Source organism: Helicoverpa zea, chromosome 10, assembly GCF_022581195.2.
Source record: "Helicoverpa zea isolate HzStark_Cry1AcR chromosome 10, ilHelZeax1.1, whole genome shotgun sequence".
In the NCBI taxonomy this organism is placed as follows: Eukaryota; Metazoa; Arthropoda; class Insecta; order Lepidoptera; family Noctuidae; genus Helicoverpa; species Helicoverpa zea.
The window spans coordinates 8,300,762-8,325,257 of record NC_061461.1 but is presented as its reverse complement, the minus strand read 5'-3'; the positions used below and the strand labels follow the sequence as shown (position 1 = coordinate 8,325,257).

General features: G+C 34.6%; 2 protein-coding genes across 2 annotated transcripts; both read right to left on the bottom strand.

Moving 5' to 3' along the window:
- Positions 1–7,410: 7,410 nt before the first annotated feature.
- LOC124633888 (circadian clock-controlled protein daywake-like) lies at positions 7,411–22,973 on the bottom strand. Its single transcript, XM_047169258.1, has 5 exons — positions 22,814–22,973; positions 18,432–18,651; positions 13,267–13,397; positions 8,169–8,324; positions 7,411–7,637 (listed from the first exon to the last, which is right to left on the bottom strand). The coding sequence occupies exons 1-5, from the start codon at positions 22,890–22,892 to the stop codon at positions 7,471–7,473; spliced, it is 753 nt and encodes a 250-aa protein (XP_047025214.1). The 5' UTR covers positions 22,893–22,973; the 3' UTR covers positions 7,411–7,470.
- Positions 9,968–12,922, bottom strand: LOC124633887. The gene is made up of 2 exons (XM_047169256.1): positions 11,416–12,922; positions 9,968–10,030 (listed from the first exon to the last, which is right to left on the bottom strand). Exons 1-2 carry the CDS (start codon positions 12,504–12,506, stop codon positions 9,997–9,999), a joined length of 1,125 nt encoding a protein of 374 aa, XP_047025212.1. The 5' UTR covers positions 12,507–12,922; the 3' UTR covers positions 9,968–9,996.
- Positions 22,974–24,496: the final 1,523 nt, after the last annotated feature.

The window sequence follows — 24,496 nt, the reverse complement described above, 5'->3', positions numbered from 1 at the left end:
TCGTTGTAATAATAATATGGAAGGAGTAAGTAGGTTGTTAACTTTTTCAGTATTCTGTAGTGCATTTATTTATCTTTCAACATATCATTTATATTTTTAAATATTAGATTATAAAAAAAAAACATTTAAAAATATAAAAAATAGATGGCCACCGATATCGGGCACAGGGTCCAAGGTACCGGTGGTTAGGGTCCCAGAGATTTTTTTTTTTTAAATTCAGTATTCTTATTGTTATTGTTACGTTTGTGGAATAGGATGCGATAAACTATGAAGAGAGCAAGGCTTACGAGCTAAGGTGGTAGAAGATTAAAAAAACTTAAGAGGCAAATAAGTAAGTTACCCAAAGCTTTATTAAACAGACCCTCACAAAGGAACTTTGGTTTACTGAATTACCAACTCACCTACAAAGTATAAGCTATAGGAGGTCCCAATTCAAATACAGTTTCGTAGCCGATGTTATCCTATCTTATCGTAGAAGTTTCGATGGGATTTGGAATGCGGTACTTAGTACCATACACTTTGGAAGATGACCGAAAATTTATGTCCAATTTCCCCCAATATCCTCCGGTCGAATTGAAAATCGAGTTTGCGTTTAATTTTGTAGATTGCATCCGTTGATTCCATCAATCAAAGGAAATTTGGGTCAAGTGTCTATGCCTATATAAAAATTGGTCGAAAAGATGTTCTTTTGATGAAATTGGCTGAATGGCTACAATTTATCGGATTCCAACGCCTTTGTAGTTTATAATAGCAGAAAGGAGTATTAGCATAATGTGGTAGATACCAGGCGTTTGTGGTTTTTTGTAAGAATTCATCATGTTTCTGAGATTGTGAATAGGTATTGAATACAAATATAAGTACTTAATTACAATTTAATTATTTGATTAAGATATATGATGATATTAAAACTGGGAACTTTGGTACATATAATACAATAAAACTGTATTACATAACGAAAGCTTGTGAATTAGTGCAAAAATATTTTTCTGTCTACGTCATATTTCCAGGGTGAAAAGAATCACATGATAGGTTTCTATGAAAGAAAAAATCGTGTTTCGACGCTGATCCTCATGATTTCGCATCGCACTCGGTTTTTCAGTTTCAAGTGTACTCAGAATGTGCTCATTGATGGCATCCCCAACGTTTGAAAATGGAACACAGAGCATTTTTTGTGCAGAAAATAATGGCGATAAATATTAAAAAAAAATCCTTTTTATTTCGAAAAGGCTGTATGTAAAATGGGGCTGACAGATAAACTAATAAAACCGTGTAGAAATGTTATTTTTTATAAGTTTTTAACTGGAGTTTCCCGAATTTCACGGTAATATTTTGAAATTATAGGATAAAAAAATGGATCACGAATTTTATTTGATACGCTTATTTGGCATTATGATGTTGGTACTAATAAAAGTGAATGTAAACTGTTCCTGGAAATTGTAATGGAAAATCTGAAAAAAATTTACAAAAAAGACTGAAAACATACACACATACAAAAAAATAAACAAAATGGAAAACTGAAAACTTAACATTTAAGATAGATGAAAAAATTCTGGACCACTGTCGAGTTTTGGTTCATTAAAACGAGCGCTTATTTAAACTTAATTTATTTTTAAGTATCTATTCTTAAAGAAGTTTGTGATAGAAGGATTCACTTGTTTCTGTGCATACAAACCTCATTAGAGAGTTAACCAGCCACAGTGAACTTAGAACAGAAACTAGGTTTAATTAAAGTCCTCATGGTATTAGTGGGAAGACCCTCTGGCTACAATAAGATATTCAACTTCCAACCTTAATTACAATTGAATATTTACTGCACTATTACCAATTTTGATAAAGCTCTAAGAACATTATTAATTAAAAATTCATCTTCATTTCATTATTTTTACTTTATGACCATTGGTACAGTTAAATAAATACCTAAGTATCAACTAGAAGATAATCAGAGAAGAAAATCGATGGAGCATCGACTTGAAAAAATATTATGATTTCCCATAGCACATTATGTGCACTTAAATTGCATATATGGGTCATAATAAAAATATTCAAACTTTTTTTATCAAAAATGGAAAACTAGTTCATCATTCATCGTACCGAGGAGCTTCCAAAAATGGTAGATCAGAGGGAACATCCATCAAAGAGTTCCATTCAAAATTGAAAGAACTATTTGTTTGTCTTATTTGCTTCCCTCGTATGATTGATGTCCCTTATGCAGAGGGCTGCCGTTTAAATAAAACGTAGATTATATTTGTATGGGAATTCGTATAATATTTTTTCTTCAGGTTTATTTGGAAAACTGGCGCGTTATCAATGTTTCATATTAAATTCAAAGTCCATGTAGCTACTGTATCCAAGAAGCAGGGTCTTAAGACCATATTATGATGACCCAACTTCATATCTTACTTATATTATAAATGTGAAAGTTTGTGAGAATGTATGGATTTATGTTTGTTATTCAATCACGCAAAAACAGCTGGACCGATTTGATTGAATTTTGGTATGTAGATAGGTGATACCCTGGATTAACACATAGGCTACTTTTTATCAACACACCACGCGGGCGAAGCCGCTGGCGGAAGCTAGTATATAATATGGATTGAAGTGTATTTTTATGAACCACACCTATTCAGGCAATTCATTCTTCGGGAACTCGTTCTAAATTCACTTGCAAGACTTTTCCAGACAAGAGCTTGAAAAATTTGAAACTGAAGGAAAACGAAACAATAAAATTGCTGCTCTACCAACCAAAGGTGCATAATCCTTCTTTGGCTGTCGGGTAAAAATAAGGTGAAAACCCGGGACTAAGACATAAATTCTCCAACAAACGGATCGTGTTGTAAGTCCAAACTTTGTACGAAGAAATTAGCTCGGACAACTTGTGCCAACTTGTTTCAACTGAGAGTGTTTTCTTTGGTTATAGTAAGTTCAACTCAGTCTTGCGCGCGGCCTTATGTGTGGGTAACCCTTGTACATATACAGTGACTTTGTGTGCGTGACAAGAGGTACAGTCGGGTACAAATAAAGTTATTTAGGGGTTGTATAAGGCTGTTTAAAGAAAATTATTTATTTATTATTATTATAAATGTATGTCTCTTCTAGACCTCGGGACTACAGAGTCCCGGATTTTTGGGAGGCGAACGTGGGGCCGAAGCCAACACGCTGAAGCCCTTTTGAGACAACTTTAATGAAATGGTGACACAAAACCGACGATTATCCCTGTATACACTATAGAAATGTACCCAAGGACAATCCCCGGTTCTGTGCTAAACTATTGCTAACTATGGATGAAAACTACTTGGGCTATTGTGATGGGATGCTAATGGACTAGGAATGGGGAAACTACGGGAACTATGGCACCTGCCGATAACAATGTAATAAATACACGTAAAAATGGCAGATGGAGACTCGCCACCTCACTTACTGGGCCCCCGGGAATCAGTCGCTAAATCGCAACAAGAGGGCAACAGGTACATGAGCGGCTGAAGGGTGAGGATACCTCGGCGGACTTTAAACGCAGATCACGCGCTCCCTGTGGGTCCAGCATCACCGGCCCACTCGCCACTTACCATTATTATTATATTATTTATTTATTTATTTATAATGATTCTGAATCGCTACTTGAAAAATAAATGATGAATTTTCAGATTCGCTACTCTCACCAAGGTCAATTATAAATTTTGACTCCATGTCAAAATGTCTATAGTATTTGGTTTTTCTTTTGTACATGTCTACAGGTATTACCCAACACCCCTTCATCAGTTTGAATTAAACGTTCATTTATGAGTTTCATTATTTCCGTCTTATTTTGGTCGACATTATGCGAAGCAATATAATTTTAAAAAATTCCCCATACATTTTGTTTACATTATTATACTAGATTATATGTCTTTTTACATTCTTAGTCCACACTTTTATTTATTGTCCGCGTACCCCGAGCTAGAAAATATGTAAGAAGTATTTAATTCATCTTAGATATTTCACCTCATTTATTTCTTAGATACTGTCAATGTCAATTTGAAAAAACGTATGAGAAAATAATGAAAAACTGTAAAATGTAATAATAAAAAGCTTTGAATGTTTCATTTTTTGAAACGCTACCTGACTCCTTAAACATTTTCTCCGTGAAGAACTAGACATTTTCGTAAACGACTGTACCCATAACAAAAAGCGATAAGAACACGTCATCCTCGGACGACGTCACTGTCACACGAATGAAAGTTGTATATTTACAAGCCGACGCACACATAGGGCCGCGCGCAAATCTGAGTTGAACTATCTATACGAAATTCTCGTGTACTTTTGAATTTATTTTCGAGTTTCAGTTACAAGTGTTGTACGTACCTTTTTGGTCCGTTACTACGTACCTACCTACCAATCTTTTTTTTTTAATACAGATTGTCAAGTGTTTCGGCCATGGATACTATATCTAAGAAACCTACCAATTTACATATTTCTTTATATCCCGATTTTTACATGATTTCTGCCTTTTTGAGATGACCGCAACGGGTTCTGCGAAATGGAATAAAATCCACCAATGTTCCCAATGAAGCCCTTTTTTGCAGTAGGGCCGCGGTAACTCTTTTGAATAATTCCGCAGCCCCGAAACGACGAATGAAAATTGAAATCGGCGCTCCACCTAGACTTCATTTAACTTACCTACTTGATTTTTTAAATTTTTTACTTTGCACTTATAAAAATAACAAAAAGAGTTTCCATAATACCTACATTCAAATAAAACAAACACTTGGGACAAATGAAAAATCTCAACGCCATAATTACCCTTATTTCAGTTAAAGTATTTCCACTGAGGTTTACTTAAATCAAATTTGAGTGTAAAATGAAGTTGTAACAGGGTTGTGAAACTGTCGGAGCGTTGCCGACCGCTTCTAAATCCTATTATTTTCATTTACAGTACAGTTCTCTTTGTGTTTTTAAGGTAAAAGTTATATAGTGAGGGATAGAACCTGGTATCCCTAGATTATTGTAAGCTTAAACGGACACTATTTGACTATGAAACTGATATCCAAAACAGGAACAATTCACAATTGAAATGCTGCTTTATTACCCAAATTAAATCAGCATTCCTACGTATGTTATTGAAACCGTTTAAAAATACAATAGTAAATGAAATGAACAAAACATTGAACTTTTTCACAACTGTCCTCCGTAAATTAGTTATACCTCTAGAAAAAACAATTAAACCAAATAAACAGAAGTCTATAGAACGCACAGAATTACCAAACAATTTTGCCAGCTATTGTAGAGTAGAGCCCGTGACATGAAATTGATAAATCAACGATGATTACCGTTCATGTTTGATTGGATTTGAATGCGGACGTCAATTGACGTGCGTTGGTACCGCGAATGTTAACTTCATTTGAATATCGGAATGTTGTACTTTAACTAATATTGAGAGCATTTTCAGTTTGGGATAATGTGTAGAAACAACGGCAAACTTGTGCATAAATGCATACTTGAAATGTTAGATAAAAGAAAAGTATTTAATTAGAACTTTAGGTCATAATAATATTTTCTTCGCTTAGGGCAATATTCGCAAAATAAATATTAATAAAATAGATAAAAGCTTATTGTAATCATCTGTCGACCAAGGCTTAGTTCCATTAAACATTGATTAGTATAAGTTCGTTTTTCGATTCTCAATAACAGTCCGTAATAGAATCTCAGAACAGAGAACCTGTTAGTAGGAATTTATATTTTAGACGTCACTTTGGGATCGACAAAAACACATCTGTCTGACGCTTCAAGCTTCAGGATTCACAAGCGTCGCTGTACTATTTACAGCATTTACCTTCCCTAATACAATTGACAACTAATCAAATCTCCTAGTAAAAGCAAAGTTGTAGCAACAATAAAATGATGTTCGGTCAGTCGAGACAATCCACTTCACTTGGCCACAACAAGTTGTTAACTTGTGGACAAGTTGTGACTTGTTCCCGTACGGAGGTTCTACGGCATTGTTACTCAGAATAGAATCCACTGCACTTGGTTATCTCTTGTGGGTTGTTCGGGCATTTAATTAAGAGTTGTGACTGTGTTGTTCATGTGGACTTAGGTCTACTTGTTTTTCTTGACTGTGGTTTTACGGGGCTGGAATACGAGGTGGGGTGAGACTTCAGTTCTTACATATTATTTTGTGCGGTTGTTACTGAACGTCTGAATAAAATGGTCAAAACTTTTGTTGTTCATTTGGTAAGCTCACTCAGGCGTAGGTAAAACTTATATTTAGAAGAGCTGTCATATATTTCTATAAATTCTACTATCTAAACAAAATAATTTACTACTATAAACCTGGTAATAAACCAAATAGGCACTGCTCATGTTTACTTTTGCGACCTCACGTTTTACACATTTAGGTAAACTTTTTGGAGCAGCAGTCATAAAACAAAATGTACAAAGCAAAGTGCATACACCTGCACTTAAATCCATGATTCATTTATTTCAACATCTGAAGCTTTAATTAAAATATTTGCATACTCCTACTATAATTTTACAACGTTAATAAAGCTTGGAAATGCTAAAAATCTGTTCACTGACTGCTATGAGTAATACAGACAAGGTAAAATTAACTAAGTTGTGTTATAAAATACGTTTTTACGAGCGTTTAAAACTTTAGCACTTGGCTATCTAATGGAATTTGAACGTTATGGAGGAGAATATCGCAAGGGTATTTTATAAAAAATGGGTAATGTGTATTTTTTAATATATAGACGTGTGTATTTACCCGTGTACTAGGTTGGATTAAAATAAAATAACTGGAAGAACTGAATGATATTCAGAATTCAAAATAATCTTTTAAATTGATTCATGATAATTTAAAGGTTGAAATCAGTAATTTCTGAGATTATCACCTAACTATGCAAAGTAACTCTACAGCTTTATCATATTAGTGCCGTTATTTACTAAGCATAACTATCTGATTCCTACAATCTAACCTGCATACCAAGCTCGGACAATAAAAAGTAGGCTTCAATTCTTACTATAATTTATCCAAGCCGTTATAATGTGGAACTCGTAATAGACTGACAACATCACACCCTAATATTAGGCAGGATACTCCAAAAATAGTGTAAGTGGCCTAAAAACTAAACGACACCGAAGTTCCGAAAGGAACACTACTATCCAACGCCATTAACTGATCATAAGAAATAAATGTCATGTAGAAAGTCTGACGCCACTGGTAATAGGAAAGGACTTTGTCAAGATGACGAGAACGCGGGAAGGGCGGGACTGTCCTCCGCGCCTAACTAAGACAAATGAATAGATCCAACAAAAGGAATCCTGTTTGCAACAAAGCTCTTATGACAAGGCAACACAGCTCAATTTTGAATGGCATTTGTTACTAAAAATAATGCTGGGCAATAAAATCAAAAGCAATCAATTAAACAGATGACATATTTTAACAAAATTTTATTCCAACTGTCTTATAATATAATTGTCTTTTAATAATCTTAATCAGAATTTTGGAATGGGAACATTTATCAATTCTTCGTAAGGTACTGCAAGGAAGAATTTTTCGATGGTCTTTATTGCTAATTCTACTGCGTAATCTACGATGGGTTTTCCGAACTCTTCGGCCACTGTCCTCCAGTTTTCGTTTAAGAATTGAAGCACCGTTGAACCTGGAATTGAAAACAGTATATATTACTATATGTAAAGATTCAAAAAAGTAAATAAGAGTGAAGTATTTTGATGGTATTCAAATAAAGAAAATTAACAGCATTAAACCTTGATAAAGTGATCATTATGAAGTAGGATAGTTATCAGTAAAATAATCAGCAGTTCTCAAGTAGGTCAATAGTTTTTATTACGCCTCGGCACATTCACGGATATGCACATCTTGATCGGCACAGGATTTCCTTGGAGGATATAGCGTTGGGGACAATTAAGTAAAATAATTGCTATTGTGGCTCATTGGCAGGCAAGTGAATTGAGGACAACGCCGCACTGTTCCGATAATTGCGTAGTTTTAGTGATTGGTCGAAGTTATTTGTGACAACAACAGTAAATATGTTTTTTTTACAATTCTTCTGAATATTATCAGTTTGTAGATACTCCTCCTCTTACTGTTTTATAATATTTCGAGGAATCATTGTTAGCTGAAAAAGTGTTTGCGGGGAGATATACTTCTTAAAAAATACTTTTTTACTTACTAAGTTCCTTGCTTTCCTTGAAGAGATTCTTAAGGTCAAACGAGACACGATCTCCGTAGTCGAAAGAGTACTTGTAATTTTTCAAAGCGAAATGATTGACGCCTTGGTCGTCTTTTATGTACTTTGTGTTTATATCGACCTTCATTCTGAGATTGGCTGTAACAAAAATGAGGCGTTAAAGTCAAATTGTTCTATGAATATGTTTTTACAACGGGGATAATGAAATTACATATTTGCCGATAAAAAAAAAAAATAATAAGAAAAATGTGGGTCGTAAATGATTTGTTACGATTAAAAAGTAACAGTGAGCAAAAAACAAAAATTGGGATTGTGGCAAAACGTTACTTTACCCCAGAGACAAACTTTTCTCATGCTTTTGCAATGGGAGTTTAAAAATGCATAGCATAAAAATAACAAATATCTTCATGTTTAAATTCTTAATGACTCCACAAACTGCAATGAAACGAACGAATTTGAAAATGCAAAGCTGTCAAACTTAAAAGGGAGATAAAGGAAAACTGTAGACATCAGCAACTGTTGAATTATTAATGGCAGTGTCAGGCCCGCCGTAAGCGGGCGTGCAGCGCGTGCACAGCACGCGGGCGGCACGTCCTAGGGGGCGGCAAATCTAGCGAGTTATCACGTAATATTTAAAAAATACAATATATTTTTACCAATTATTTGATTTCAATATTTCCGAACTCAGCAATAGCGCTAAGAATATTACTTACACTGCCGGTTTCAATTAGGTACATCTGTTGAAAAGACATTTTCAAAATTAAAGATTCTTATAATCGATTTAAGATCAACCAGTGGCGTAGCGTGGGGCAAATGCTATTTAGGGGGCGGCAAAATTAAACCAATAAAATTTCAGAAAAAGCCGCCCTAGCTTTGGTCGTCTCCTATCAATTTTGACTGTTTCACCCTTTGCATCCCCAAAAAAATTCGCGCTCGCTGCGCTCGCGGCTCCATGTCAGATATCGCATTTTATCTTTGTTTAATTGTTGAGGCATTCAATTCCGAAAAAACATTTTTCGCGCACGTCCGTTATGGCTTTTTATGATAATATGTTTACTTCATGAAAACTCTAAGGATAAAAATCGCGCTCGCTTCGCTCGCGGCTTTTGCACTTCACTTCTGTGCATATCTTACTTTTTGACTTAGCTTTGTTAATTAACAGTGGTTTTTATTTGTTTTGTGTACTTAGACTAAAAAATTTTCGCGCTCGCTCCGCTCGCGCTTCCTTACATATGAAATGTGCCTTGTAAGTTTTCAACGGGAAACAAAGTCAAAGTCAAAGTCAAAGTCAAAATCATTTATTAAAATAGGCTAATACGATTAGCACTTTTTAACGTCAAGATTTTACAAGAATGACAGCACCCCCAAAACGCCCCCCTTTCACCACTTCCTAGTGTTATGGCTGGAAAGAAGAAGCGGCGAAGAACAAACTTCCCAGCAACACAGCTGTCTATACAATTTAATTATTATTAATTTATTTTACAATTATACAATCCAATTTTCTCAATTATTAATTTAAAACACAGAAAAATACAAAATAAAATAAAGCACTTTTGTTCCACTTCAGAGCTGCCATCTGCGTTTATCTGTGAAATAATCATTAACATTATAATATGCCTTTTTAACAAGAATTTCTTTGATTTTGTTTTTAAAAGAACTGTCCGTTAATTCCAACAGATGAACCGGAATTCTGTTATAAATGCGTACACAAAGCCCCACAAATGAACCGTGCACCTTATGTAGACGATAATTAGGTGCGGTTAACTTATATTTATTTCTAGTATTAAAATGATGTACGTCGCTGTTTTTACTATATGAATCTAGGTTTTGCCTTACGTATATTATATTGGCATAAATGTATTGAGACGCCACAGTCAGAATACCAATATCCTTAAATCTTTCCCTAAGGGAGACTCTAGCACCAAGTTTGTATATAGCACGGACAGCGCGCTTCTGTAGTACGAAAACATTCTCGATATCGGCAGCATTGCCCCACATAAGAATTCCGTAGGACATGATGCAGTGAAAATAGCTAAAGTACACTAAACGCGCCGTGGCTACATCGGTGAGAGCTCTTACTTTCCTGACAGCGTACGCAGCAGAGCTTAATTTACCCGTGATGCCAGTTATATGCTCACCCCATTGAATTTTGGAGTCTACTGTTATCCCTAGAAAAGTCGTAGCATGTACCGTTTCAAGTTCCTCATTGTTCAAAATTACACCGGGACCGAGATTTTTTACATTGGGCAAAGCAAATTTAATACATTTGGTTTTCTTCGCATTCAAAACCAAATTATTGGCTGTGAACCATTGCGTTACTAGTGAAAGACAAGAATTCACGTCATCAAAATCTACTCTATTCCTATCAACTTTAAAAATTAGAGATGTGTCATCAGCAAACAATACTACATCACACAATGATTTTAAATAATATGGCAAGTCATTAATGTATACAAGAAACAAAAAAGGACCTAAAATCGACCCTTGCGGTACGCCCAAATGAACGGGTAGATTGGAAGATTTGACACCATTAACATCAACACATTGCATTCTACCGCTTAAATATGAGCTAATAACACTAAGTGCGCTGTCTCTAATACCATAGTACTTTAGCTTCTTGGTAAGCGTTTCATGTTGGACGCAGTCGAACGCCTTAGAGAGATCACAGAACACCCCGATAGCATTCTGTGACTTCTCCCACGCACTGAATATATGTTTCAGTAGAGCAACTCCGGCATCCGTTGTGGAGCGACCCTTTGTAAAACCGTATTGTTCCGCATGTAAAATATTGTATGAATTAAAATGCCGGAGGAGTTGATTTAAAATTAGCTTTTCGAAAATTTTGCTCAACGCGGGCAGAATTGAAATCGGTCTAAAGTTGCCTAGATCGTTCTTGCTCCCGGATTTAAAGAGAGGTATAACTTTACTGTATTTCATAAGTTCAGGAAAGGTACCTGAGTCAATGCACTCATTAAATATACGAGCTAAATAGGGCGCAATATCGTCAATAATACAGTTTAAGACTTTAACAGAGATACCCCATAAATCACCTGTCTTTTTTGAATTTAATGACTTGAAGGTTCTTACTATGTCATAAGGTGAAATATAACTAAAGGTAAATGTGGCTTCACATTGACTAACACTACTACGTAAAAGTTTTTCGGCGTTGGTGGCAGAGGAGTCTAAGCCGCTAGTGGTCTTGATTGGAATATTAGAGAAGAATGTGTTAAATTCGCGAGCTACATCAGAATCTTTCTCATAAACTTGATTCTCATTAATGATTTTATACTGATTATCACGCTGTTTGATTTTCCCGGTCTCGCTATTTATAATATTCCACGTCGCTTTTATTATACTCTTACTATTCTTAATTTTATTACTGAAATACATTGATTTTGCCGCATGACAAACTTTTTTAAACAATTTAGAATAATTCCTAACAAATCTAATAAAATTTTCATCAAAATTATAATTTTTCATTTCATACAACTCATACAGCTTAACTCTACTCTTGTAAATGCCGGGGGTAGCCCACTCATTGAAGTTAGCCGTTTCTTTTAGTACGAGCGTTTTGGTTTTAAAACTAGAATTAAATTCGTATTTTATTATATCAAATAGTGCTCCGTACATTAAATGGGGATTGTTTTTATTTAATATTTCATTGTCTAGTTTCGCGTTAATATTATTTTTAAAACTATTAAAACGACTGGTTGTTAAGGGCCGACATGTTATTTCCCGCTGGATTTTATTCTTTTTATCAGGAAACCGTGCCAGTTGACCACAATGATCGGAAGTTAGGCCATTGGTAATCAGAGTCTCTGTGGCGCTACAATTAGTAAATATATTATCTAAACAGGTTGACGAGGTTGCCGTAATTCGAGTTGGTTCTAGAAATAAATTTACTAAGTTAAATGATTTAAATAAGTTTAGCAACCTTGTAGTTAAAGAAGATGATTCTAAAATATTAACATTGAAGTCACCGCAAACTAAAAGTGATTTACTAGTGGAATTAAGTTTAGAGAGAGAATTTTCCATTACTGATTCAAAAGTGTTAAAATCACCTGAAGGAGGCCTGTATACACAAATTATAACAAACTGCTCCAGTTCAACACATGATAATTCTACATTGCGCTCGACTGATAATTTTACTATATCTGAACGTTCCTTACACTTTAAATTATTAGTTACAATTATAAGAGAGCCACCATGGATGGCTTCCTTTCTAACGAATGAACTTTGTACTGAATAATTACTGTTATTAAGGAATATTATTTCACTATTTCTGTGCCAGTGCTCAGTTATGCACATTACTTGTACCATATAATGTTCAATGAATAAACTTAATTCTAAATCCTTGCCGGAAAGGCCCTGAATGTTTTGATGTACAACATTCAGTTGATGTGGCCCACCCTTTGTCGCACCATGTAGTTTAAACTATCAGGTGTATCAATAGTTGTATTAGTAGAACTACTAATATTATTAAAAGAAGAGGTTACCGTAGTAGAACCCGGGTCAATTTGTATATTATTTGCTATCAATATAGCAATTTGTCGTTTATAATAAAAACTTAGATACATTGTATCATTTGTCACTACAAAATTAAAACCCACCAAGTAACATATTTTACTGACTTTAAACATCGTTATAGATATTTAAGTGCGTTAGTTTAAGTAAATCACAATCTTTCAAGACATAGGGGTCACTTGGGTAATGATTGCACTGCATTGATGCCCTAAGCAATTGCTTAGTTTGCTTATGGGCTAACCCAGGACTGCTTAGGTTACTCTGAACATTTCAAGTAAATAAAAAGTTATGTGTAATGTATCTTATGTATTGCAATAGTTATTTATCCAAAAGTAGGTGGGCTTTCTGCAATCAGAGCGGTGCATGTACATATTTTTTTCTGTTGGACAAGTAAGATGGATATGAATGGGCGGGGAGGGTCCGGACCCCCTGGATCTACCCTCCCCCCCCCCCTTATATATTTTTTGTCAAAACGTATGTAGTCGTAGGGCGGCATAATCAGTTTTGCACGCGGGCGAACAAACAGCTAGCGGCGGGCCTGGGCAGTGTTACTTACTTAGCTTTACTTTCGCGTCACCCGCACCGTCAATGGGGAACAGGAGAATTCTTCCTACGGCATCGTAAGTACCCTTGATTGTGAGGTTGCAATGGAAGGCCAGGACGAAGTGACGCTTTTCAAGCTCAGACCTGGAAAAAAATAATTGGGGGTTTTTTAATACTGTAGGGTTATTTCGTGGAGATAGTTGCTCGAGGGCAATTTATGTAAGCCTAAAGAAATTTATGAATGTCTCAAGATCCATAACATCATAATGGAGTTGAAAAAATAAACCTGTAGAAAAGATTTACCTACTTTCTTAGTATAATTATGTAAGTTAAAAACCTAAAGATGTTGACATAATCTTAAGTCGTCAAAACTTACTTTGTTTGATATACCTTTGAAAGTACAGTAATTTAAAAATAACGATGATACTACAACCTCATCTCGTCGGGACTGCGTAAAATATTCAAACAAAGTTTCTACTAAATAATTGAAGTTTGTTTGTGAAGTTGAAATTCTTTACTCGTAATTATGACTTTAAGGGATGAACTCTTAAAAATAAAATTTTATGCTACAGGTATTAAGGGCTATGGTTAGTCATTTATTTTGACAACCGTTCGCTGCGGACGTATTTTTTGTGCAAAAAGAAGAAACAGATTATGTTTATCAATATAGAGCATTAAATTGGAATTAGTGCAAACTGCATATTGAATTCTGAAGAGCAAGGTCAGTAAATGAATGTTTTGACTTTTATAACAGTTTTTATACGATGTTATTAAATTTTTATCAGCCGTGTAATTACGACCTTCATTTTTTATACTTTTAAATTAGCAGAAGTTTTTTTCATATGTATTCTAGGAAGTACAAGTTAAATTAGTAAACAATATGCAAATTAGATTATAAAATAATTTTCTGTTACATATATTGCTTGTATTAATTAGTGACGCATATAATATTAATTTATATTTAAGGTTGGAAATACCCAATACTTTTGGGCTACGAACTTCCTGACAACATAGAAATATGAGAAAAACACAAATAAATTCTGAATACCCCTTTGGTTTCCTCCCTCACGAATATTGAACAAACAAATAAAAATTGATTTGTGTTGCAACAGTGTATAACTCACTCACGAGAGAGCGACCTACATCTATACTAATATTACGAAGCTGAAGAGTTTGTTTGTTTGCTTGACTGGTCCGATTAAAAAAAAAAAACATTGATAGCCCATTTATCGAACAAGGCTATAGGATTCTATACCTAGGTTTGTGGAGAAGTTTCTACGGGACTCTGGTGAAATCGCTAGTAAAAGCTATTTACTTGATATGTGAGAAGAAAAAAAATTGAACTAAACTATCTCTAAACTAATCCATAATCTAAACTTTAATTTATAGTGGAAGTAGTTTGCTCGGAATGCTTGTAAAGATTCATAGACAAAAAGCTAATTTGTAAAGTTGTTTGCGTTGTATCCAAACATTAGCAAACTACATAATTATTCATAGGTACCGACAATCCAGATATTATTATTTTGCCTAATATTTTATGCTAGATATTTTGATGGAACAAAAAACCTGCTGATCCTGTCTTAAAAATATCATAAAAAAATATTGAGACTGCCTAAAATAATACCTGTACCTATATTTTCATTGGCCTTGACTTTTTCAAACGCAGTAGGTATATAGACATATTTTTTTTTTCTGACGTCAAAAATCATCAAATGACCCCTCCCGCTGTGGGTTAGCAGCGGTGAGGGAGTGTCAGACTCTTACTGACTAAAAACCGTCGTGTTCCGTCATAGGCCTTTTATGTACCAGAGCCGCGGTATCTCTTTCGAACAACCCGCAGCCCCGGCAAGATATAGACATATTTTAAGTGGGTAATTTTCAATCGTATATCGGGTGTGTCGTTCATGATCACATTAAATGAAATGCGTTAATATACTGGTTATATGTCCATTAACAAAAAGAAAAAAGAAAAATACGTAAAAATAAAAAAAATGAATTTTTCAAACAAAGAAGAACGAACGAAAGAACAAAATAGAATAAAAATGTGCGAAAATTAGAACCAACACCATATAAAAGTCAGTCATTACAAACAACTGTAATTCTTCCTTTGAAAACTGACAGCTGTCAACTGATCAAAACATTCGATACTCCTAACTTTATCTCTGTTTTACACATGATGTTGTAAATAATAAAAACGAAAAATTACTCCTGTGGCTAAACCACTGAATGGATTAGGTTATTTTATTTACAATTCGCCATAGAATATCATAAAGTATATGCGATAGAATTTAATGTGATTGTGAACGACACACCCGATATATATTTTGTAAAAGAAGATATTAGGTTTCTAGAACATTTTAGAAATAACCGACCGTTAATAATATTTACGTAGCAAGAATCTGACTAATATTTTGATGGAATTGTAATAACACAAGTTTTATCAAATAACAAGTTTGACAAAGTCCAATCACCCAATATACGTATAAACCAGTTAAACTTTTTTTAAACTGACCAGTTAATTATAATTCCTGTTGTAAACAGCTTATTATTACTAACTGATAAATAAACATAGTAGTATATTGAACCAGTGACTGTGTTTCGGATGGCACGTTAAACTGTAGGTCCCGGCTGTCATTGAACATCCTTGGCAGTCGTTACGGGTAGTCAGAAGCCAGTAAATCTGACACCAGTCTAAAGAAAAGTCACAAGTCTGGGAAAAGGCTTGGGAGATGATGAGTAGTAGATTGAACCTGAACAGAACTTCAGTAGATATAATTAATCATCATCATCCTCCGAGCTTTTTCCCAACTATGTTGGGGTCGGCTTCCAGTCTAACCGGATTCAGCTGAGTACCAGTGCTTTACAAGAAGCGACTGTCTATCTGAGTAGATATAAATATACAAGCTTTTAAAATGTTGTATTAAGTTGCTGTATGTAAAATCTTGATGGAGAATTACCCATATATTTGTACTTTAGCTTGCCTTCGATTTTGCCCTTGTGTGTTAGGATTCTCTAAGTAAGAAGCGGAGTATTTGTGTTTGAGATGAAAGGCCTGTCTATTTGACAGACACACTAAAAATACTAGTTTGATTGTCAGTCTTCAGCTTCTTTCTACCTGTTATCCCTGTCAAATGAAAATCACGGATTATTATGCTTATTGCGACAGGGAGGAAATCCTTATTACATACCTAGGTGGATCCACGTCGACCCATCCGCGGATTGTCCTAAGCACTGCTTAACCTTTGATCGGTCGAAGCGGTTACTTGAGACAGGATATAGTATACAATTATGATAAAAATGGAATATTAATTGGAATAAAAAGCTGGTATGTACAATTTTATTGATTACGGTATCAGTATAATTGATCATAACTAGTCCAATGTGAACAGGGCAGTTCTGTCTAAAGCCTTCACTTTGTAAACCTTACAATCTATGAGAAAATTACTGACACCTCTTATGTATGTTTTTCTTTCAAGTCAAGAAAAAACTGTAGCGAGATTTGTAATATTTTTTGTTTCCCATGTCATTTAATTCTCACGCTTATCATTAACGGAACAATTTTTTTATTCAATGTCATTGAAGGTTTCGCAATGAGTTTTTGACATTAATTATTTTAAATGATGGGTAGTTTTTGAAAATGAAGGTCATGGTTTTGACCACTTCCTGCAAATCACATGTTTCCAGTCCTAATCTGTTTCGGTTTCTTTGCAGTGAGTATATGAGTTGTCTGATTTGATAGGTATATTAGGTAAAATATTTTTGGGTTCACTCGGTATTCCCTAGACAGATGAACATGAAAACTGAACCATATTGATGCATGAAGGCTTTTAAGGGCTACGAGCAATACTAAATCTAGTCCTATAACATCGATTAATCTATAGCTTTACCACCTCATGAACTATCTTTTGTCAGCTTTGGTGAATCACAACCTTTTGTTTTAGCCCTGGATTGCTAAATGCAGACGAATTAATCCAGCCTTCATTTGCAACAGCTTTTTGCAGTTTATTGAACCCGTTCAAGGAACTAGTAGCGATCTCATTTGCACAAAGGTTTTAAATAAGGTTGAGGAAGTAATGACTGAAATAACTCGTTCAAATGTATTTTTTAATTTCTTGTAGAGTGGCGCGACGCGAGTGAATTCGATGATTATATCAATATTTCTGATTTAATCTTATGTATGTCGCTAATTTATAAAAAAATAGAAAATCAATCAATTGTCGCGCTCCGACATAAACGAAACGGCTTAAAATAACATCTAAAATCCAGTTTGATAAAAGTTTTCTTATAATCGTTACCTACTCTAAGTTGTTTAATGTGTTTTGATATTAAAATCCAACATAATTATTTTATTTAAAAAAAAGCGGTCTTAAATTGTTCTTAAATTAAGAATGTTTAGAGATTTATCTCATGATGTAACCGTGGAAACCAGTTTAAAGATTGTTAATTGCACCTATCATTAAGCTATTATGTCTGTGTGACAGGTATACATATTTTTATGTATATACCTACATTGTAATCTTTCTTAGTAGATGTACAATGTTTTCTTTTTTTAACTTTGTGGATATACATTAAAAACTGTTTAGTATATTCAAACCCATTATTTAGATCAAGTTTTCGTACGATATAGTTAACCTAGGCATCGTCGCAGTACAATTACTACCTATTATCATAACATCTCAATAACGATTGCTAGATTTTTAGTCACCAGCAGATAAGTAGCGTAAATCCGTACTTAATTTATAAATGCGTAAGAAAACTAAGCCAAAATTACTGAACTGATTTAAACTGTTTTTGTACCCAACAAAGACTGTCAAAAGCCGGAGGAAGGATATACACTAATATTTTTACTCGTTGCGGGAAGTGGTTCACTAGACTACATACATAGTGTAACTACATTTTCCTTACTTAAATTGTACGCTAAGTTATTATCGATTCGCCTTGGATGCTGTCTGTTATTGAATGTTATGCAAAATAAAATTATTATTATATTTTATGGGCGCTTTGATGGCACTCATAAGGAGCAAGGCGTTAGATGTAGTCATTCTGTTTAAATTGTAAACAAATTATATATCTTCATACCCAAGTCTACAAAACTCCGTAATAAAAAAACAAAGCCAATTCAATGCCTTACCCATAACCCATATAAAAAACTAAAAAAAATATAAAATAATAACTTACACAACATCATCTACAATGCATTTCCTGAAGCCATTGACTTTTCCTTGGTAGAAAGTGAACGTCAAGCCACTCAGAGGGACGGACAGTTTCTCAATAGTGAAGGGATCCAGGACAGGCACTCCAAGTTCGGGAATTCCTTTGACAAAGTCCGGGATTGCGTCTTGAGTGGACTTCACTAGACACTCTCTGGATGTCTCGTTGCAGGGGTGAATGTAGTCAGCTGGAAATAAACAAATGAATGGTGAATGCGTTGCCATATTCCAAATTCAAAAGTTGAATGATAAAATGGAAGGAAAGAAGAACTTGCCAGTGGCAGATTAACCATTTAATTTAACGTTCGATTGGAACGAGTGAACTGAAACATCTTTTCTTAGTGAGAAGGTAGTAGAACATTTTTGTTTTACTTTGTCAAGTTGAATATAAAATAAAGTTGGCTTAAGGCGACGAATTGGTAGACAATAATTCCATAACCGGCACGCGCAGCTAAGGCGCCAAAAGGGGACGGAGCGTCTGAGCGGGGCGAGGATATACGCGCGCTAGCTTATAACTAAAAGTCGTAAGCGACAAAATGGTTTTGTAATTTTATTATTTAGAAATGATAATTTGATAAAAATTCCTTCCACAATTTTAAAGAGTATGTATGTATGTACTCAACTACTAAAAAAGTTAAGAGGCTTAAATCGGTCCCGTTTGCCCATAATATGTGAATCTCTTTTTAAAAAGAGGTATGTTTGATATATTTTTCTCTGTTATAAGAGTTACCTAATCATGTTTTGACGTGTAACAAAATAAGGTTTATATCATGAACTTTCAGGTAACCAAGTTGTATTTTGATCCGTTTTGTATTTACTGAGAAAAATTGAGATCCTTGGCGCCAAAATTTCCAATTCGTCCTCTTAATACGGTGTGTGTAAACATAAAACAGATTTTCATTGGATAACAAGAAGGTTACTCAATCTCCCATATTAGGAATCCTGAATATTACGGATACACTCGATATCCTTGAAGATTATTTGATAAATGCCATTTATGGTAAGAAGCACGCAAGATGTTCATGATCATTTTGTTGTTATACGTTCTTTAGGAAAAAATGAGTTTTAAATAAATATCAAATACATAACAGACATGACAATAAGTAGATAATAAATAAAATATTAAATAATAGCAGCAACTGCATTTTTTTTACTTTTGACTTTTTACAAATGAATTTGTGCATCACATAATTTATTATAAAATAACCAAGATAACCGGACCGTACAATGTCAAGGCAGTATAACTTTAAAGTTTTGTTTAATTGATTAAAACGTGTTTTATTTTTAATCAAAACTTAACTTATCGTTTTAAGTGAACTTGACAGATAAAATACCTCTATTATTTTATATTTTCCACCAAATGTACATTATGGAATGCAATAAATGATATGATATGATATGATATGATAATAAATTATGGTAGGAACCTATCATGCTTTTGTTTTCCGTTTTAGTTCTTTAATGTTCAGTAGCACTTGAAATAAAAATAACATGTCTTAATTTACCATTATACTTATGTATAACTATGTAACTAATAAAGACTTAACAATATAACTCACAGACTTACAAATATCGAAACTTCAACATTTAAAATGTTAGCACGCTTTGGTATGGCATTTGACAAATACAGGCAAACATCAATGCAATGATGATTTATGTGCTGCAATTTAGCATTTTATGGGAAACACGTGCAATAAATCGATTATCTGCTGTTTCAAAATAGGTTACAAAGTTTTATTTTCATTTATCTCTAAAAAAATGAATACAGTTAAAGCATGTTAAGGCAAAGCTAGCTAGAACGGAAAGGAATGCCATCTGAATCCCCTTCCGAAACACTTGAAAAATCGATTGAGAATTATGTTGAGAGCAAAATATTTAATGTGTGAGAATGTAGAAGAAGAGGACGACCAAATTAATTATGGATGTATTACTTGAAAGACGGTGACGCTAGAAATAATTTCACTCAACGATTCCCGAGTCATAAGGGTGTTGTGATAAGGTCAGGAGGACGATAAGGAGAAAGTCCTAATGAGGATTAAGCCCTAAAGACAGCCCTGTATCATTTAAACAGCAATAAAAATATGTATTTGGAACACAACCCAATATTAACTTGCCTTCCATCGAAACATTTGACATTATGCCAAAGGATTGGCAGCATTGCCACTTTTGATGGCAATGGGCCAAAGGCCAATAAAAACTACGTTTACTTCAAAGGTGTCAACAAAATATTTGGATAAGAGGTTTCTGAGTTAAAGAGTAACAAACATCAACACTCATCACACCCACACGTTTACGTTTATAATATTCATCATCATCATCATCTCAGCCATAGGACGTCCACTGCTGAACATAGGCCTCCCCCTTTGATCTCCACAGATACCTGTTGGAAGCGACCTGCATCCAGCGTCTCCCGGCGACCTTTATAAGGTCGTCTGTCCACCTCGTTGGTGGACGTCCTACGCTGCGCTTGCTAGTCCGTGGTCTCCACTCCAGCACTTTTCGGCCCCATCTGCCATCTGCTCTGCGAGCAATATGGCCTGCCCATTGCCACTTCAACTTGCTAATCCGGTGGGCTATATCGGTGACTTTGGTTCGTCTACGGATCTCCTCGTTTCGGATTCGATCACGTAGAGAAACACCGAGCATAGCCCTCTCCATAGCTCGTTGAGCGACTTTGAGCTTTGAGATGAGGCCGATAGTGAGAGACCACGTTTCGGTGCCGTAAGTCATCACTGGTAACACACATTGGTATTATTAGTATGGTATGGCAGTATTAGTGTTATATAATTACGTATCGGTCAAACTAATCCGTATCAGACTAACACATAATGTAGCCCAGAAAATTTTTGTTTCTTGGAAAAGTTCACGCTTACGATTAATACAACTGACCTAACCTAACCTTTGTGCCCAAGGACTACCGCCCAATAATAACATGATATTAATATATTACGATTATTATAAGAAAAACAGGATTTTTAACCACAATAATTCCATTAAAAATATCCTTGGCAATTCCAATTTTAACTTACCAAAGTTTGACCTTACACTCAATTCATTTAAAATTAAAAAATCAATCCATATGTTTTATTCTACGGAATTAATATACAGCAGTAAAGTATTAATATTAGAGGTCAAGTTGAACAGGGGTCATATTTACAAACTAGCCAAGTTCAAGACTGTATTACAACAAATTATAATAAGCTCAATACCAAATAACTTGAATAAGTTTTAACGTTAGTCACTCTTTATTAGCCGTTTGGCGCGGTTTTATTCAAGATACGAGATAACCAATGTTTTTGTATCAATATTTTACATGAACTATCTATCTGACTTCCTTAACTCAGTTACCTGGGTAACCCAATACCCCTTGGTAAAACTGGTTGTCAAACTTACCGGCTTCTGACTACCCGTAACGACCGCCGATGATGTTTTAATGACAGTCGGGCTTCACCAATTCAACATGTCTCCAGAAACGAGGTGTTCCTATCTAGGTACAGTCTGTCTACGAAAACCACCCATATATAGCTGCTATTTAATAACGAGCTTCCTTAAGGTGACTACTTCCAATTGTATGGTTAAATATGACACTTAGAAATTACCTAATACGATTTTTTTTACCACATCACATCATCATCCTCTGAGCCTTTTTCCCAACCACGTTGGGGTCGGCTTCCAGTCTAACCGGATTCAGCTGAGTACCAGTGCTTTACAAGAAGCGACCGCCTATCTGACCTCCTCAACCCAGTTACCCGATACCCCTTGGTTAGACTGGTGTCAGACTTACTTGCTTCTGACTACCCGTAACGACTGCCACACACCACCACACACACATAACTTTTCATAACTTTGAAGGTAAGGCAATAAGTTTCATATGATTGATTACAAACTGATTGACAATTAATTCTAGACTAAGATACCAGGAAAGACCTTCTCATTTTATTCAGGCCTATACACGTGGATATCACAATATCAAGTTTATTTAAGGATCTAAGGTTGGGAAGTAATTGCTGATTACCTTGATTATATCGGAAACTGACGCGTGTTGATATTTTTTATGAATAAAAAATAAATAATTTATATTTTTACTCACGCACATAATTTTAAAAAAGAAAAAAATACTCGCATTGGTAACAAAAAAAATAAACCTATTGATATCAAAATCATAAAGTAAAATTCTTCGATTAATCAAAAAGACAAATAAATAAAAAAACCTTCAAAATATCACATGATTAAACCGTTCAAATATTGTTGTCATCAAAAACCCATGAAATATGCAAAAATGGATAACAAGAAACACTAGGTAAAAAAAAGTGTCAAAAGTTAGAAAGTAACAAAAAAAAGAAAACTTACGTGCCAATCTCGCATATCCATTGCAAAACAATAAAACGAAACAAAACAAAATACTACCGACTGGCACTTGAAAGCCCATTTTCGGCCAGCACTATGTTCAACAATTAAAGGAGGGTTTACAACTGTATCGTCAACGCGCGAGTATTACAGCTATATATCGACTAAACGGAAAGACTATTATGAGACCTTCAACTGCCGACATTGTAAGCGGACGAACGCTCCGAGACGAACCTGTGCGACCAATTAACGCTATTAATTCTGTAATTAGCGCTTAGATAGAACACAAATACATTCGATTCGATAATATTTCGAAAAATTGATTTCGTAAGACGAATTTTAGTTACATTGGAAAATATTTTGCAGATGATTCAATGTTCCTTAGATAACTGTGACTTAAACTCATTACAGGGTATTATTTATAAACAAACAGATAAAAAAATGTTTTTACGATCATTCAAAACAAAGGTTAATTAAAAGGTATGTAGGTACTGAGTTAATTACCTTGATTTATTAAAATATTTTTTGGCTATCATTATTATTTTCATTAATTTTAAATAACAACAACAACCACGGAAAATATAACGTATAAGTATTAAAGATATCAATTTAGTCACAAAGTAACTAAATAATTAAGGAGAGTAAGTAATCCACTCTAACAAATGTCAATAGCATGTGCGATATTATTATGTGTTTGACATAATAATTAACAATGTCCAAAATGAAGCATAATAATATGGCCAGTAAAGGACAAATCAAAACGTAATTAAATACCTACAGAATGTCTATTGAGCACCATAGATGATTTATTATCAACGCCGAGTATTCAGTCCGAAAATATTAATAAAAAGTAAATGAAAATCCTGTGACAGCAATCATGCGTTGTGAGTGGCGGGTATATTGATATCAATAACTGTGTAGATATATTTTAATGTATTTTCCGCATATCCACACTATTCATCACAGTCCGGTCAATGACCGCTCCCTTAAAAAGATTTTAACTGGCTAGCGATGGTCAGGTACTATAAAATCAAATCAGATACCTACCATGATCTCATGGCGGTGTAATTTCCAAAAATAGTGCCAGCAAGGTTTAATAAATTCACAACTAGGTAAAACTGCCTACCGCGTTTGTGTAAATTTAAAACAACTGCCAGTTTTTTTGTCCATTACCTCATATTGTCGCTGTTAAGGAACCTGAAAAGTGGAAAATTGTTTTTGATACAACTCCGTTCATCGGAAAGCACGTTGAGCAGTCAGTCCTGGGCCTGGCTGATCTTTCTCTCGTTATGTCGGTTTGCTGTCCCCTAGCACTATAAGATTGAGGGAATAAAGAGTGTACCAGTATTGCTGGCTGATCACCTTCAAAACCTGCAGCCGTCGCCGACAAACAAACTGGGATCCATAAGGTATGTATTCGCTATTGTATAATTTCCGATACAATTTACCTCAAAGAAGGAAAAATGACATAGGAAAATATTACGAGGAAACATAAGTACCTAATTTTAAATAGTTCTGGATGTTAATCACTGTTCTTGTCGGTCAAGGCTTGTAACCTTAGTAGCACAATTATATGTTTCTCTTATATCAAACTGATTATTGTCGTAATAATTTACTTAATCCTCGTGGAATGATGGTATGACGCATTGCTTTATTACATAGTAGTGATAGTAATTTTATTGCAAT